General features: G+C 40.6%; 1 protein-coding gene across 10 annotated transcripts in view; it reads right to left on the bottom strand.

The window, feature by feature from the left end:
• Positions 1–2,590: 2,590 nt before the first annotated feature.
• The window catches only part of S100PBP (S100P binding protein), a 47,929-nt gene continuing 31,184 nt past the window's right edge, over positions 2,591–19,335 (bottom strand). For 9 of the 10 annotated variants that reach the window (XM_019836604.3, XM_023258423.2, XM_019836603.3 and 6 more), the window contains 2 exons: positions 7,067–7,154; positions 2,591–5,244 (listed from right to left, as the gene is read on the bottom strand). In XM_019836604.3, coding sequence (XP_019692163.1) covers positions 5,103–5,244; positions 7,067–7,154 — 230 coding nt within the window. In that variant the 3' untranslated portion in view covers positions 2,591–5,102. The remainder of the gene's footprint in view (positions 5,245–7,066; positions 7,155–19,335) is intronic. The other variant, XR_006584134.1, reaches the window with a different exon arrangement.

The raw sequence follows: 19,335 nt of genomic DNA, 5'->3' as shown, positions 1-19,335 counted from the left end.
ATGAGCCCAAACAGCAGGCTGAAAGGTGGAGTAATGATGCCATTAGCCAATAAGCAAACTGGTAAATGGGACACCTCAGATACTTTTTGTCCAGAGCCAGCAAGAGCTTGGAGAGAAAATGTCAGGTGAGCAGGACTTAGGGTAGACGTTCTGGAAGGTTCCAAGAGGAGGAAGACCGGTCTTGAAGGCTGGGTGGGAAAGTGGAAATCTATTAGCACCCAGAACTCTAACCCCAGCCTGAGAGACAGGTACCTGCCAAGCCCTGGGTCCTGTGTGCCTGTCTGGTGCCTTGTGGTGGAGAAGCCCCTAAGTCGGCATCAGGTAAATACAGATCGCTGTCGGTGGTCAGGAAGGCACTGCTAACGGAATTTAGCAGGGCCTGCAGTACGTCGGCTGAGGGTCTGAGGGGGAGGGGAGAGGAGTGGACACTTCTGGTTTAGATAAATTTACCCCATTCTCTTTAGTTACCTCCCTAAAAACCCCACGTTCTACGACTGAGCTTTTCTCAGACCAGCCGAAATTGCACAGTAAACAAACCTACAGCTATGACTTGGGCTGGGGTCCCCTCTTCACCACACTTAGATCCGCAGATCCCTCACAGCTTGGGATGGATGTAAGCCAGTTCTTGGAGACGGAGACCTGACCCGCAGGCCACGCAGGGCCTGTGGGAGAATGTTGGACAATGCTGGACGGAGGGCAGAGAACCTGCCTTGTCACCACGTGACCTCTCAGGCCAGTTACTTCTCTGGGGGGTGGTTTCCTTATGTGTCAAAAACAAAAAGGGTAAGAACGGGAAGCGGGAAGCCCCAGGGTCTGGGAGAGGAAGGACCATGAGTGTTTCTGTGGGGCAGGAGTCCTTTGCTCTTTCTGATCCTGTCCCTTCAACCCAGGCTTTTCAGGGTGGCCGCCTCTAGAATCCATGGTACGCTAATTCAGCCCTTTTACAAAAATATGTAATATTGCACCACCCCAGTCACGTGATGTTTCAGACTGCTGTTATTTCTCACCCTCTTTAAACCTATTTGACAGTTTTTGGATTTCGCTTTTAAGTGGCCTCCAAGAACGAATTGCTTCCATAAATGGGACACGGCCCCGGCCCCGCTCCAGCCGCACCAAGCTCCATCAGTACAATGTTCCCAAACCCTCAAAGTGTCATCGGAAGCTAAGTTGAAGGAGCTCCTCCTATACCAATAGTTCCTTAATGAGAACGATAGTGATTCAGGACTACCAAGTGGAGTGTTTTAAAGCTTGTCCAAGAGATCACATCCCACCCCCTTCTCAGTGGGTGCTGGGGAAGGTCTGGTTTTCTGTCTGTGGCATGTTCCAGTTGTCATCGGACAGGACAGGTGGAGAGGACTGACAAGGCAGGAGCTTGTTCATTAAGGAATTCCACTGCTGACCAGCTGATACTTCCTGTGACAAGTGGAAATTTTTTTCCTGACAGGTGCCCTGACATACAAAGCAAGCATTCCCTAGAACCAGCTTAGGAATTGTTTGCTCTGAGAAAAGCAGGGAACTCTGCTTTCTAGTTTTAGGTGGTTGGGTTTTTTTTCTTCCTGTAAAAGCTCAAAATAGGCTAGAGAATGACCCCATTCCTTTGAGAGAAGGTCCATTTCTCCTCCCCCTCAATTTCCTATAACATAACATGAACTAAGGGTAAAGGACATCATCACTTCAGAGAATGCAGCCTCGTCTCTGAAACCTTTGATGTCTGCAGTGACACGGTGCTAAAAAGGAAATAAGCAACTCCCTGGACAAGGGATCTCCACCTGACAGAAACAAAATGGATATGTATCAAACAGCTGAGTGTTTAGCAAATTTATATTGAAGCTTTTGCCTGGACTATACAATATCCACTAGACAAAACTTACGTTAACAGCAGGACAGAGAGCCTGTCCCAACGTGTTGCTACTTATTTCCTCAGCATGAGGGGAGATTTTAAAAGCATTGGCTAATGTAGGTGACAAGCTATTACTGCCTTCATCCTGTCTCCTGGGGCAAGTCTAAGAAGCTTAGGCTCACAAAAGGGATCGAAGGAACGTCGTGTCTCCCACAACTACCCACGCTTAATGCCACCTTCATCCAAGTTCCAGGAGCAGTTTCTGGAGAAGCTGGATTAAGAACAACCATCAATTCTGTATGATCAATTCTGGTTTCCCACATCCCTTTTAAAGGGAGAATGTCCTGGGATAGCTCAGCGTCCTCCTTAATCAGCAGTGGCTCGGGAGAGACTGATACAGAGGTCAACCATATAGCTGTGGGAAGGACTGTAAGGCAGCGCTTGTGTGATGGGGCTGAGCCGTCTCCCCCTCTGCAAAAACAGCACAGTGATATTTCAGGCTTTCTCTATGTCAGGCTCCTGACATGCACTATATGTAGCTGCAGATCCCAATCAATTTCAACATTTCTGAACTGCTGGAACGCCTTTCTCAACACTGTAATTTACCCTCAAAAGAATAGGGAGCACGCACCCTCGCCTCCCCAGTACCACAATCTACTAACTGCCACCCCCGCCCAGACCCCACTAACCTACCCACGCAAAAGAGGAAGGAACCCTCCTTCAAAGCCTGCAACAGACGGCTACAGTACATATGCCACGACAAGAACTTTTATTTCTTTTTAATGACATTAAACACAACTGCTACAAGGGAAAAAACATGATAAAGAGGAGGCACCAAACTTCAGTTTCATAATTGATCCCGACAACTCAAGTAAATCAGGCCTGTGTTAGATGCAAAACTACAGGTTATTTCAGGCTCTTAAAAGTAAACTATGTAAACAGCACATTTTTACTCTTTGTCAAGACCCCTGTGGTGAGAATGCCATCATGAACGAAGAAAGCTAGGTAGGCAGTTAAATGCACATAACCGTCACTCCAATAAAACAATACAGCAAGAACTCATCACCAAATACTAGTCTGAGAGGCCAGCACCACATAGGAGATATGCAGCTTTAAATACAGATTAAAACTCCAGATTTTACCCACCACCATCTTTAAGGCAAACATGCCTGATAATGAGTTTTCTTTGGCTTTGTTTTTTTCTTCTTAAAGAATACCATGTTAACCGCTAAAGAACAGTTCTCTCCTCCCCCAGTCCAACAGATTTAATTAAGCTGCTAAAGCTTTGGAAAAACAGAATTATTTGAGCAAAGAGGAAATGTGATTGTCACATTTTCTAGTTAACCCGTCACTCATTTGATTTGGCAAAGGCAAGGCTGCCATTACACATTCAGGCTTAAACCCTCTTGTACCAGGAGTGCAGGAACATGAGCCAAAGCGAAATGCTGTCCCTTCACTCCTTGGGCCGACTGTGGAGAACTAGACAGTCACAGTGCTAGTTACTCCAGCTACAATTAATTTTTATTATGCTGTGGTTCCAAAGGTGGATGTCTGCTCGTCTCACTCCATCATGCTAATTTAGGGAAATCTGGAGAAGTGACTGATTGAGTAAATGTCCATTCTGCCAACTGAAATCGATTTTGACTCTTGGCTCTGAACAGAACTTCTTTGCATCTGGTTCCAGAATCTAAACCAAATGTCCAAGGAAGAGACTCCTCACCTGGATAAAAACAGTAAACACTTAGTGGCATCCATCTAAGTTTACTGGTGGCTTGAACGACTGAACTTTTCCCAAGTCATTTTCTAAAGCCGGGTAGGCTGTTTAGGATGAGTGCAGAGATGGGCCGATGGAACAACAAAAGCAGAAGGAGGCAGCTAGCCTGGTACCACAGGCTGCGCCACAGCGACTACGCCCAGCCTCCACGGAGCGTGAACAGTAGCGTGAATGCCGGACTGCAAAATCTCCCCAAAGACGTCTAGAGCTGGCTGTATAGAAAGAATGACGAACTCCTTGACATCCATTAGGCTGCACAAAGTCTGTCAACTTAAGGTAGAATACCAAACCTGAAGGTCAGGTAATGCTTTCGTGCACAGGCTTAATCACAACTGATTAGACCCACATCATCAGTTTTGTCAAGCTGTGTATCAGAGGTTTGACCAAATGAGATGGTAACATCCGGAAGCTAAAGGCACCTCTTGTTAACTACTAATGGAGACAACAGAGTGCCTCTCCAGAGTCTCTCCCACAGGATGATGGACTCACTGACTAACACCTCAACTCACACTTGAAGTTGGAGTTGAGCAGATGAAACTGAAAACCAACTCACACCTCAGTAGGACTGGTTTGCTGGCCTGTCCTAGAGTGAAGACTCTGGGTGGGAAGCTCTTTAATAAAGAGAGCAGGGAGGCTGCTCTTAAGAGGCATGTCTATGTCTAACAGGATACAGGAACACACCAACAGAACTTAAGGAGCACAGTGGTCACTGGGGAAAAAGAAGGCAAATCCTTGAGAAAAGAGAAGACAATCAGTCTCAAGACCACAAATCAACAAGGGTTAGTCAGCAGTCTTCTGTCAGAGTTAAGATGTGTAACATTTGTAAACCTATTGTGCAAAACAAATTTAATGAAGAATGGGGGCAGGGGGCAAAGAAAATAAATAAATAAAGGAGGCTAGTAAGTACAAAAAAGAGAGAAGATTTACACTTTTAATTTGTCCCTTCAACAGGATTTTTGTCCTGCTCCATCCTACTTCAGATGTGCTGGATTACCGACTTTAAAATACTGACAGGTATTCAGAGATTCAAATAAAAAAGTAAGAGGGGTTGTTAAAAGTGACTTATATCCTCTTATAAGTCATTAGCAGTAATTAATGCTGGCTTGCAGCCTGGTAATCTCTTCCTTACAGGAGATTAGAAGATGATTTCTTTTGGGCACCAGAAGTAGACTTCACCTCTGTGCAGAGGTGGGTGCTTTGCCTGAGCCTAGGTATTCTGGCTTGATGCTGGCTTTCAATTAGTGGTCACCTTCAATTTAAATAAAAAAAAATAAAAACTTAACAGTGCTTAAACGCATGCACACAGACCAACAAGAAGGACGTTATACAAAAAAATTTCAAGTCAGCAACGGGAATTTCCAAAAGGTGGCAAGTTCTTTAAATAAAAATCTCGTGAAAAATAAAATTCAAAATCTACAAAGCCCAAAAGAGCAGAAGATGAGCTGCTGCTCCGAACAGGACCTGGAACAGGACCCTGGATAGAGACCTTCACTGCTGATGGGGTGAGACCAATGGACTCGGTGGGAAATCTGGGAGACGCTGGAACCGATGGTGGCTTCGCATGTTCCTGTCAACCCACTGAGTCAGACTGTATCTTTGCAGGGGTTTCTGTCGGAACCGAGCGTAGTTTCTATCAGGAGAAAGGGAAAATAAAAACAGGAAAAATGAGTGTTTCGGCTGGAATGGCTATTTGTACACAAAAAATGGCCTAGGCAACTATTTGAAGAGTATCTTTACTTTTGGATAGCAGATACTAATTTTACATTTCAATCCTCACAATTTTAGAAACTTTGTACTATTTTATTTATATGAAAGTCACAATGTAAGTGCTATTTCCTTCCAACTCCCAAAGCCAAATTGCCACATAGGTATTATGGTGATATATGCCACATACACAAATGTTAAGAAAACCTAATACATAATGTATAATAACACTCAAGTAGGCAAAAAAAAAAAAAAATTCTCTCCCTCAGGAAACATTTAGAACAGGATCTGTATTTCACTGCATCACGCTTGTACCTCCAACAGGACCTCACTGTCTGACACAGCTCAAGGTTGCTCAGGACTCAGCAGTTAAAATTAGAATAAAATTCCCAGAGAAGGTAAGTCATCATGTGAGTATCACATTGCAAGTTTGGAGACTGAATAATTAATAGCACGGACTCAAAGTTTCTTGAGATTCTCCTTTAGTCACCCCCAGTCCTTTAGGCTGTACTTCTGAAAAAGACCCTGTGTGATAATCTGAGCTCGTTCTCAACCCCAGCTCTTCCTAATAACCACCTGGGAAGCTTTTTAAAGATTGAGATTCTTGCACCACACCCCCACCCCAACCCCTGACTTAATGATTTAGAATCCCTTGAGTCAGGGCCTGGACATCCGTATTTTTAGACATCTCCACAGGTGATTATGAGTAGCCAGAACTGAAAATAATTATAACATCTTATGACATTTATCTGGCCCTATATGCAAGTACTTGCTGAATTCTGTAAATACCTCACCTCATTTAATGCTGATAACAATCCTGCCAGAAAAGCACTCTCATTAATATTTTGTACAGGTAAGGAAACTGAGTCTCAGGTTAAATAACTTGCCCAAGGTCATAAAGTGGAGTAAGTACAAGAGCCTGGATTTGAATTCATACCTGTCTCCTGAGTTCAGCTAATAACCATTACACTGCCCTGTCTTTCTGAGATTTGCTATCATTTTGGCAACTAGAGAGGAAACACTGAGCATAAAGGCCCTGGGGTGGGAACACGTGTGACATATTAGAAAAATAGCAAGGGAGCCAGTGTGACTAGAACAGAGTGAGCAAGGGGAAGAGTAGTAGGAGATGAGGTTGGTGAGCTAACAATGTCAGGCCATGGTCTTTATAGGGGACTGTGAGGGCGGGAAATGTGAGATGGAAAGTTTTGAGCAGAGAATCTGAATTTCTTTGGCTGCCGAGTTGAGAATAGCAGATGGGCAAGGGCAGAAGCGGGGAGACCATTTAGAAGACCTGCAACAGTCCAAGTGAAAATGATGAGAAATGGTCAAGTTTTGGATATACTTACAGGATTTGCTAATGGACTGAATATGGGGTGAGAAAGTCAAAGATGACTCCAAAGTTTCTGTAACTGAATCAAAGTCACTGAATCGATGTGTAAAACCACCCTGCATCAAGAATCCAGAAGATTTCAGAACAGAAAGACCCTTGGACGTCAATTAGTGCAACATACTAGTTTTACTGATGTGAGGACCAGAGGAATGGAGTGACTTGGTCAGAATCATACATCTGGTTATAAACTGCAAAGCTAGTACCCGACCCCGCGTTTCCTGGATTTCAGTCCAGTTCTTACTCTACCATACCGCTTCTTTTCTACCTCTGGAATTATACAATTACACCCAATTCCCCACCACATTCCTCCCGTGGCCAAATTCTACCCTTCTCCCCCTCCTCCTCATCACCCACTCACCGCATGGTGAGGTCCGAAGGATGCTGCCATTTTGGGTTTGGCACATGATGAACTTGACCCATCAAGGCGCACAGTTCCCCCAAGGCACCTGTGACACAGAGGGATCGTGGTTAGGAAGCAGCTCAATGAACTACCATATCAGTCTAGGTCAAAGCCCGTGCTTTCAGGGAAAGAAAAAACAGGCACTGATCCTAATACTATCTATGATTGTCACAAGCAGTCAGCACAAAAACTATAAGCCAGAGAGGGAAGCTCGCTCTCAGATGGTGGTGGTGATGATGATGATGACGATGATGGTGATGATGACGATGACGATGCAGCAGCGGCAATAATGACAGCCACCATCCATTCATTCAACATTTATTAGCTCCTATAGTGTGTGAGGAACTTTACTGGTCCCTAGAATATGGTAGTAGACAAGACACTACCTGCCCTCAATTAAGTTTATATAAGGAGACAGGCAATTCCAAAATTTGTGATACGTGCAGCGACAGGAGAAACACAGGCTGCTATGTGAGCAGAGACTGGAGGGTGGAGGTTTGAGCAAGTTCTCTCCAGAAGTAAACTACAAGCAGGGATCAAAAGGATCTCTAGAAGTTAGTGAGGCAGACAGGGGTAGGGGTGGGGGTGTCCAAGAGAAATAGCTAATACAAAGGCTCAGAGATACAAGACAGCAAAATACATTCAAGAAACGAGAGAAGTTGGGGCACCTGGGTGGCCTAGTCGATTAAGTGTTTGACTCTTGGCTCAGGTCATGATCTCATTCATGGTTTGTGAGTTCAAGCCCCACATCGGGCTCTGCGCTGATAGTGCAGAGCCTGCTTGGGATTCTTTCTCTCTCCCTCTCTCCACCCCTCCCCCGCTCATGCTCTGTTTCTCTCAAAAATAAATTAATTATGGAAACCAATTTGACAATAAATTTCATATATTGAAAAAAAAATTTTTTTTAAATAAAAAAAATAAAGCGCTGGAGGAAAAAAATTAATTAAAAAAAAAAAGAAAGAAGTTGAGAATAGAAGGCAGGTGGGGCCTTTTTGCTAAACAAGAAAAATTGCTAGAGGCAATTTCTCAACCATCTGGGAGACTGGCAAGGTGCTATGCGCTTTACATACTATCTTATGGAGATAGATGTTACTAAAACATCACTTTGGAGGTGGAACCTGGGTAGCCCAGTCGGTTAAGCGTCCGACTTCAGCTCAGGTCATGATCTCATGGTTCACGAGTTTGAGCTCCATGTCGGGCTCTGTGCTGACAGTCGGAGCCTGGAGACTGCTTCGAATTCTGTGTCTCCCTCTCTCTCTCTGCCCCTCCCCCACTCGTGCTCTGTCTCTGTCTCACAAATAAATACACATTAAAAAAGTTTTTTTAAAACATCACTTTGGAGATGGGAAACTGTGGCTCGGTGAGGTGGACTTGCTTTAAATGCTCATTAAACGGATCTCAAAACTGGCTCCTGTTTGACTCTATGCTTTTCTGATAATGCTAATTTTGCACTTAGGGGCTGAGACTTAGGAGAAGCTCACAAAAGCAGAAATTATGATTAGAGAGAATAAAATAATTTCCCTTCACCAGTGGTTCTCAAATTTTAACATGCATCATAATCAGCCAGAAGTATTATAAAACTGATAGCTGGGCCCAACCCCAGACTTTCTGATTCTGTAGGTCTGGAGTGGGACCTGAGAATTTGTATTTCTAATAAAGGCTTAAGTGATGCTGAGGCTGCTGGCCTGGGAACCACTCTTTGAAAACCACTGCCCTAGACGGTACAGACTTTTCTTTCGGCCAGTTTACATACTTCTCATTGCCTTCATTGTGCTCTCAGAAACCGGAAGCAGTTTAACTAGGCTACAGCCCATCTTTTCAAGTTCTGATAAAAGATATTTACTTGGGGCACCTGGGTGGCGCAGTCGGTTAAGCGTCCGACTTCAGCCAGGTCACGATCTCGCGGTCCGTGAGTTCGAGCCCCGCGTCGGGCTCTGGGCTGATGGCTCAGAGCCTGGAGCCTGTTTCCGATTCTGTGTCTCCCTCTCTCTCTGCCCCTCCCCCGTTCATGCTCTGTCTCTCTCTGTCCCCCCAAAAAAAAAATAAATAAACGTTGAAAAAAAAATTTTTTTTAAATAAAAAAAAAAAAGATATTTACTTAACTTTTAGGACGAATCTAATTTATTTGAAGCCTCAAGAAGCCAAGCTATGTAGAGAAAGTATATACTTTGAAGTTAGGCAGACTTAAATTAAAATTCCAATCCAGCCACTACCTAGTTCTAAGACCCTGAACAAATCATTTAACTTCTAGGCCCACTTGACCCATTTATGAAATATGGACAATAATATGTAGCATGAAGTTGAATATTAGGAATACAGCACATAAAAACTTAGCATATTGCCTGGCACAAAGCTGTAAGTGGTAACTATTGTTATTAAGGTGTTATAGCCACAGGCCTATGTTAGTTTGCAAAGACTCTTCAAATCATGTGACAATCGATCGCCTCTCTGTAAGGAAAAATGTTTATTAAGTGGATCAGTCTACACATAAACTCAGATATGTGTTACAGCACTCAGCAGAAATTCTCTAACCATAATGAGATGATACTTTTCAGGAAAAATTTATAGATTCATCACAAGCTTCTGTGCAGTTAAAATTAAAAAGTACAACCAAGGGTAAAAGAAGACAACTGACAAAATGCAAAATATCTTTGAAACACATACGGCAAAGTTTTAATGCCCTTATTCTACAGAAGTAATCTCCTCATAATAAAAGAGGTCAAAGGACATAAATAGGCAATTCACCAAAGTAATACAAGTGATCAGTAAACATAATGAAAAGATGTTCAATCTCACTAATATGGGAAGAAAACATATGAATCTCACTTCTTGAGAAGGAAATATAAACCAGAAAAGAGTTTCTTCTTTAAGAAGGGAAGTAGCTTTAGATTAGAAAATCCCTTGCCTGCTGGATGTTAAACTAAAATCAAAGGTCTCAATTCAAATTGCCTTTCCCATATCCCACTTTCACATCCCAGCACCCCATCCTTCTAGGCCGGCAAAAAAAATGTCTCTGTGAGGGGAAAAATCCGCTTTGAAGGATTTCAAGATATGTTTTTCCTGCCAAAGCATCATCAAAGGATGGCTGGCAAGATATGGGTATTGTGGCGTCCAATCTCAAAATGGAACAAGATTATCTGTGGACCATGTCCTTCAGTTCACTCATCTCTTACCAGCTACAGCCTATAAAACTATCCTGATGACAGAGGCTAAAGATATGCTATAAGCCTCCTATGAAGAAACCCATTTACTTTTGGGGTACCTGGGTGGCTCAGGTCATGATCTCATGGTTCGTGGGTTCGAGTCCTGCGTCAGGCTCTCTGCTGCCAGCATGGAGGAGCCCACTTTGGATCTTCTGTCTCCCTTTCTCTTTGCCCCTCACACACATACACGCACTTGCTTACTCTCTCTCAAAAATAAATAAACATTACAAAAAAAAACAAAAAACCTATTCACTTTAAACTAAAAGGAGGAAAAAGTGGCCGATTAAGCCCAAGGCTTCAAGTATTAAACTGCTAGGAGTCAAAATCTAGCAGCAGCAGCTTACATATAGCACTCACCATGTTACTGGACATTGTCCTATGAGCTTTATATATATATATATATATATATATATATATATATATGCTTTATATATATATATATATTTTTTAATGTTTCTTATTTTTGAGAGAGAGAGAGAGAGAGAGAGAGAGAGAGAGAGAGAGAGACACAGACAGAGCGTGAGCAGGGCAGGGGCAGACAGAGAGAGGGAGACACAGAATCTGAAGCAGGCTCCAGGCTCTGAGCTGTCAGCACAGAGCCCAACGCGAGGCTCAAACTCATGAACCACGAGATCATGAGCTCATGACCTGGGCCAAGGTTGGACACCTAACCAACTGAGCCACCCAGGTGCCCCAAGCTTTACATATATTAATTCATTTGTTCCTTACAATAATCCTATGAGGTATTTTCCCCATTTCACAGATGAAGGAACTGAGACATAGAGAAGCAATTTTCCCAAGGTCACACAGTTAGTAACAGCCTGAATAACAATATAATACCATCGAGTTGAGTTTCCTTACAATTTTTTCTGGGACTGACATTTCACACTGGGAATTAGAAAGCAAGAATCCTACCACAATATGTGTACTTGCATACTCATTACCTCACACAGTGGTAAGTAAACAAGGGCTCAATAATCAGGTCTTAGCTCATGCACCAACAAATGTTAGTTTTCCTTAGCACTAAGAACTGACTGATGGACTATGGGAACATTAATTATTAATAAGACTTAATGATCTAGAGATAATGAAAACTACATTTATCAAGCATTTATTATGTGCCAGGCACTTTGCTAACAGCTTTGCACGTACCCTATCATCTAATCCTAACCACCACATGGGGCAAATACCATGATCTCCATTTTATTCGTGATTAAACTGAAGCCTAGAAAAGATACCCATCTATCATCTAGTAAATGGGAGAGCCAGGATTCAAACCCAGGTGGAGCTAATAATCCAAAGAACCTTATTTCAGCTCATAGCTTCTATCTCTTCTTCCAAATTTAGAGATGCTAACAAGAATGGAAATGTTTGAATTTTCTCTTCACAGTCTCTAACAGATGGGCTTTCTTGGACCAACAATCAGTACCATGGGTTTATTTTAAGTTGTGGCTAAAAGGTGGTGAAGACTGTCCTTTGTTTTGTGCCTAAGAATGAAATTCATCTAAGAATGAAAGTAAGAGGAAAAAACCCTAACATTTCGGGAATTAGATAAACAGTCCGTCTAAACCTTAATCTATAAGTATATAGATGACTAGTTTTGGTGGAAATCCAATCTAATACCTGTCCTTAGTAAGTCAGGTCAATCAATTGTTAGAATGGAGGAGGAATGGAAGATGCTGAGTGCTTGCTATGCTGATGGCCCTCGTGAAATCTTAGATTCACACTTTATACATGACCCTGTTTAATTCAGTGTGGCACATGACCCAAGAACAGAGAATCTCTCAGCTGGCTAAGGACCTAAAGAGCTGACCCTGGCACCAATAGGTCTTTAAGTAAATCAGTCACACACTCTCCTTTGGAATGTGAGTGCGAGCTTTAGTAATGAAAATGAGAGACAACACACAGGCAGGGCTCCAGGAGAGAACAGACACGTGAGACAGCTAATAGAAGCACTGGTCACAGAGAAAGATAAGTATGAGAATCACTGAGTCAGCAAGGAAAACCTGGACAGGGAACAAAGGCACCAGTTTCTGGGGGACATGGGGCCTGGATCTACAGCTGATTCTTTCTACTATGAGAACTGGCTATATTGTTGAGTGTCTAATCTTCATCTTCTCCTGTAAATCCTTAAACTCCAATTACTTAAAGGCAATCACAAGGTCTCTCTCTATTCCTTGCAATAAGAAAAAAAAAACCTAATACAGGAAAGGGAATGAAGAGGAAAAGAACAAAATATGCTATATGGGTGCAGGCTACTGCTTTTATAAATACATTAATAAAATAGGAATAAAAAGGAAAAAGAGATGAGTGGAAAACAAGAATGCAAACATGTCACCTCTAGGTCAACAAAACTGCGATGATCTACTGCAAATCTTGACTGATTTCCTTGCAGACAGGGCAAAAAGCAAAAGAAAGAAATAGGAATTATTATATATTATGTATTATATAACTCATTTTTGAAGTGATGTGTTAGGTAGGGGATAGTGAGTGATATAGGAATGTCCTTGACAGTAATGCCAAATGCAAAATCAGAATTTACATAACCATTGCTGCTTGTGATCTCCAGGAAAAATCAAAGCAGAGACTTCCAGGCATGATGAATGGGCTTACCTCCTACTGTGAGCCAACTAGAAACTGGGCAAAATATATGAAACAACTGTTTTCAGACTGCTCAGAATCTTGATTCCCAAGAAGGGAAACCACTGAGGTGCACCTTGAAACTTCTTGTGAGTCTCTGAGTCTGTAACTTTTCAAAATAAAAAGTTTAAAATGAAGGCAAAACACTCTAAATAAACAAAAGCAAAGAGACTTCCTCACCAGCAGACCTACACTACAAGAAACTAAAAGTTCATCAGGAAAAAGGAAAGTAACAGATGGAAAAGAATCAAGAGCACTGAAAACAGTCAGTATGTGAGTAAATAGAAAAGACTTTTTCTCATTTAAAAAAGTCTTTCAAAAATAACTGTTTAAAATAAAAATAATGTGTTGGGGCACCTGGGTGGCTCAGTCGGTTGAACATCCAACTTCGGCTCAAGTCATGATCTCACGGTTCAAGAGTTCAAGCCCCACATCAGGCTGGCTGCTGTCAGCGCAGAGCCTGCTTTGGATCCTCGGTCCCCCTCTCTCTCCCTGTCCCCCTGCTCACGCTCTCTCAAAAATAAATAAACATTAAAAAAAAAAGTAAAAATAATGTGAAGAGTTAAATATATATATATATATATATATATATATATATATATACACACACATATATATGTACAGTATATAAAAACAATTGCATAAAAAAACAGACTGGAGATTTGGAAGTATATTGTTATTAGGGCTTTATGTGTTAAGTGGTGGATTATTTTGAAGATGGACTGATAAGTCAAAGATGCATATTGTCAACAATGGAATCACAGCTCTCAAAGTGTGTCTAAGAATCCCTGGGAGTCCCTCAATACCCTTCTGAGGCTTAACGAGGTCAGAATGATTTTCATAATAACACTAAGATGTTATTGTCTTTTCCACTTGCATTTCCACTGTGTAGGGTGCCTGTGTAAGGTGGCTCAGTCAGCTGAGCGTCCAGCTCTTGATTTTGGCTCAGGTCATGATCTTAGGTAGTGAGTTGGAGCCCCGTATCAGGGGATTCTCTGTTTGCCCCTCCTCTGCTCTTTCTCGTGCATGTGTGCACTCTCTCTCAAAATAAATAAACATTTTTTAAAAAGTATACTGTGGAGTTCTCAAGAGGCTGTACGACATGATTTAGAGTGCAGAACCACAAGTGAGGATCTAGCAGTCTTCTGTTTAGCCAGGCATTAAAAGAGATTTGTAAAATGTAAATCAATGTCATTCCTTTCCCAAAATTTTTGGTTTCATTTTCAAAAAGTTATTTTTAGAGGCACCTAGCTGGCTCAGTCAGTGGAGCCTGCAACTCTTGATCTCAGGGTCATGAGTTGAAACCCCATGTAGAGGTTACTTTTTTAAGAAAGTTATTTTTATTTATTTATTTTTTAAATATTTATTTTTGAGAGACAGAGACAGAGACAGAGAGAGAATGTGTGGGGAAGGGGCAGAGAGAGAGAGAGGGAGACACAGAATTTGAAGAAGGCTCCAGGCTCTGAGCCATCAGCACAGAGCCCGAGGCAGGGCTCGAACCCACAAATCATGAGATCATGACCTGAGCCGAAGTCGGACACTTAATCAACTGAGCCATCCAGGCATCCTTACTGCATTTTTTTTAAATGTTTATTTTGAGAGTGGGGGCAGAGAGAGAGATACAGAGAGACAGACAGACAGACAGACAGACAGAGAATCCCAAGCAGGATCCACGCTGTCGGCGCAGAGCCTGACGCGGGCCTCCAACTCATGACCCATGAGGTCATGACTTCAGCCGAAATCCTTAACCAAGTTAACTTATACATTTTACATAATTCCAATGAAAATATCATCAGAATTTTTCCTGGAGCTTAAATTTTTATTATAAAGTTAACTTGGAAGAACAAATAAGCAACAAATAGTGAGGAAAAAAATGGGGGAATGGGTGCAATGGTGTACATGACAGACTGCTGGCCTTAGTAGATGTAAAAGCATATTATAAGGTCACTATAATTAAAAGGGTATAGCATTCTTCCCTGTATAGACAGGGAAGACTAAACATAGAAGAGAAAACAACACTTTAGAAATAGATGCAACTGTATATGAACATTTAATATATAATAATCATGACCTGAACTGAAATCAAGAGACGAATACTTAACTGACTGAGCCACCCAGGTGCCTCCTCCAAAAATTATTTTTAGTAAAAACACATTATTTCTGTTAACGTGCAATGAGTTTATTATCTTAAAATATATTAATAAAAAATAATTTTTCAGTTCTTTTAATATGATTGAGTATAGACAGATGTAACCCACACAAACAAAAACACTTTTTGGGGTCCTAAATTTGCAAAAGTGTAACTGGGTCCTGAGACCAAAACCTCGTGAGAACTACTACCCTAGAACGACCATGAAAAATAAAACAAAGAGGTATAGAATGGAGATGAAATGGAATACTAAAAAATACTTTAAAAACAGCAAAAAAAGGGGACTCCTGGCTGGCTCAGTCAGTGAAGCTGTGACTCTTGATTTCAGGTCATGAGTTCAAGCCCCATGTTGGGTGTGGATGGAACCTACTTAAAAAAATTTTTTAAAAATAAAAACTAGCGGGGCGCCTGGGTGGCTCAGTCGGTTGAGCGCCCGACTTCAGCCCAGGTCATGATCTCGCGGTCCGTGAATTCGAGCCCCGCGTCGGGCTCTGTGCTGACAGCTTGGAGCCTGGAGCCTGTTTCAGATTTTGTGTCTCCCTCTCTCTCTGACCCTCCCCTGTCCACGCTCTGTCTCTGTCTCAAAAATAAATAAACATTAAAAAAATTGAAAATAAAATAAAATAAAAAAATAAAAACTAGCAATAATAATAAAGAGCCTTGAAAAAAAAGTCAAGAAAAGATGAAAGAAAAAACAAAGAACAGATAGACAAACAGAAAACAAGTAACAAGATGGCAGATTTAAAACCAACCATACTGACTGGACTCATACTTAAATTAGAAGACTGAGATTATGAGGGGCCCTGGGTGGCTCAGTCAGTTAAGCATCCGACCTTGACTCAGGTCATGATCTCACTGTTCATAAGTTCGAGCCCCACATCAGGCTCTGTGCCAACAGCTCAGAACCTGGAGCCTGCTTTGGATTCTGTGTCTGCCTCTCTCTCTGCCCCTCCCCTGCTAGCACTCTGTGTCCCTCTCTCAAAAATAAACATTAAAAAAAAAAAAAAAAGAAGACTCAGATTGAGGTGGGGAGAAAAAAAAGCCACACTCAACTATATAGTGTCTACAAGACATCCACAAAGATATGAGGGGCACTGGCTGGCTCAGTTGGAGGAGTGTGCAATTCTTGATCTTGGAGTTGTGAGTTTGAGTCCCATGTTGGGGGTAGAGATTACTTAAAAAAAAAAAAAAAAAAAAAAACACCACATCATGCATACAGTAGTGAAAAGAAAGTTGGAATAGTTACATTAATATGAAACAAAGTGACTCCAAAACAGAATATTAATAAAAATGTAAGTACTGAATGTTGCTAAGAGTAAAAAAAAGTTCATAATGATAAAGGTGTCAATTTATCAAGACATGTAATATTCCTATAAGTGTATGCATCCAATAGCAGAGATTCAAAACACACAAGGCAAAAACTGACAGAACTGAAAGGAAAAACATGAAAATCCACAATTAGAGTTGGAGGTATTTAAACACTCCTTTTAGTAAGAAAATCTGTAAGGATATATAATTGAACACCACCAGCAACCAACAAAACCGTACTAAAATGTATAGAACACTCCACCAACATCAGAAATATATATTTTCAAGTGCACAGGGAACATTCACCAAAACAGACCATATGGTGGGCTATAAAAATAAGACTCGGCATATTTAAAAGAAGTGAACTCATACTGAGAATATTCTCTGACCACAACAGGATTAAGCTAGAAATAAGAAGATTGCTGAAGAGTCCCAAATATGTGGAAATTAAGCAACACACTTCTAATTACCCATAGGTCAAAGAAGTAATCACAAGGGTAATTAGAAATTGCTTTGAGCCAAATGAAAATGAAAATATATCAAAATTTGTGGGATGCACCTAAGTAGCACTTAAAGGGAAAACCTGTGACTTTAAATGCTTGCAGAAAATAGAAAGGTCTCAGATCAGTGATCTAATCTTCCATATTAAAAAGCTAGAAAACAAAAGCAAATTAAACCCAAAGTAAGTGGAAGGAAAGAAACAACAAAGTGTAGAAAAAAATTAAATGTAATAGCCAAAACCAATATAGAAATATGAAACTAAAAATCTACTTTGGGGAAAAAAATCAGTAAAACTGACAAACGTTAGAAATGAAACAGTGACCATCACTACAGATCCTACAGTAATTAAAGGAATCTTTAGGGAAACATTATAAATAATTTTATGCCAATAAACTCATCAACTTAGATAAAATGGACAAATTCCCTATAAGACAAAATTTTAAAATGGACTCAAAGATAAAGAAATTCTGAAAAGCCCTGAATCTTTTACATCTGTACTTTGACACCTTGCCAAAAAGAAAACTCCAGGGTTGGATGGCTTCACTGATACATTCTATCAAACATTTAAAGGAAGAAATGATACCAATCCTACATAAACTGAGAAAACATTTCCCTACTCATTTTATGAAGCCAGTATTACCACAATATTTAAACTAGAGAACAATACAAGAAAAACTAAAACCCAATACTCGTTATTAACAGGACGTAAAAACTGTTAAAAATATTAGCAAACTGAATTAAGGATAATTCATGAAGATCAATGAGTTTATCCAAGGAATGCAAGTTGGCATAAGAGTCAAAAATCAATAAATGTAATACACCATGTTACAGAAAAAAGGAGAAATACCAATATGACCTTCTAAATAAATGCAGAAAATTCAACTAACAAAATTCACCACCCATTTATGATAAAAATTCCAATCAAACTACAAACAGAAGGGGAACTTCCTCAACCAAACTACCAATAGAAGGGGAACTTCCTCAAACCTGAACAAAGGGTATCTATGATAAATATACAGCTAATATCACAGTTAATTTACTAGAGATCCTAGCCAGTGCAATAAGGCAAGAAAAGTAAACAAAAGGCCTATATAGATGGGAAAAGAAGAAACAAGCTGTCCTTATTTGCAGATATTATCATGTTAACACAGATAATCCTAAGAGATTTATTAAAAAGTTACCAAAAGTATCAAAACCACAATAAGATATCACCTCATACCAGTGAGTATCAAAACAACAAAAAATAACAAGTATTGGCAAGGATGTGGAGAATAGGGAACCTTCATGCAGTATTAGTAGGAACGTAAATTGGTACAACCACTATGGAAATGGTATGGAGGTTCCTCAAAAAATTAAAAATAGAAATACCCTATGACCCAGTAATTCCACAACTGGGTAATTACCCACAGAAAATGAAAACACCAATTTGAAATGATATATGCACCCCTATGTTTATTGTGGCATTATTTACAATAGCTAAGATATGGAAGCAACCTGTCTATAATAGATGAATGGATAAAGAAGATGTCACACACGTGGGGTGGTTGGGTGTCCGACTTTGGCTCAGGTCATGATCTCATGGTCCGTGGGTTTAAGCCCCACATCGGGCTCTGTGCTGACAGCTCAGAGCCTGGAGCCTGCTTCAGATTCTGTGTCTCCCTCTCTGCCCCTCCCCTGCTCACACACTGTCTCTTTCTCTCCAGATATAAACATTAAAAAAAAAGTTTAGAAAAAAAGATGTCACACACACACACACACACACACACACACACACACACACACACAGAGGAATATTAGTCAGCCATAAAAAAGACTGAGATCTTATCATTTGCAACAAAATAGATAGACCTAGATGGTATAATGCTGAACAAAATAAGTCAGAGGACAAATACCATGAGTTCACTTATATATGGAATCTAAAAACAAAACAAACAAACAAAACAAAAATCTCAAAAAGACTCTTAAACACAGAGAGTAAACTGTTAATTGCCAGCAGGAAGGCAGGTGGGGAAATGGGTGAAATAAAGGAGATTAAGAGGTACAAATTTCCAGTTATAAAATAAATAACTCATGGAGATGAGAAGTACAGCATATAGAATGTAGTCAATAATATTGAGTAACACTGTATGATGGCAGATGGTGACTACACTTATGGTGGTGACCATCTATTACATTATAAAAAAGCATTAGGATACCGATGAATTTAACAAAATATGTACAATAAAAATGACAAAATGTTATTGACAGAAAAAAAGCTACTGACAGAAATTAAAGAGGCCATAAATAAATGGAGAAATATATCCTGTTCACAGGTTAGAAGGCTTACTATTGTTATGATGTCAGTTCTCCCCAAACTGATCTATTATAGATTCAACACAATCCCAATGAAATACCCAACAGCTGTTTTTGAACAAACTGACAAGCTA

The sequence above is a fragment of the Felis catus genome, chromosome C1 (assembly GCF_018350175.1).
Source record: "Felis catus isolate Fca126 chromosome C1, F.catus_Fca126_mat1.0, whole genome shotgun sequence".
Lineage (NCBI taxonomy): Eukaryota > Metazoa > Chordata > Mammalia > Carnivora > Felidae > Felis > Felis catus.
This window is presented reverse-complemented; position numbering and strand designations above follow the sequence as displayed.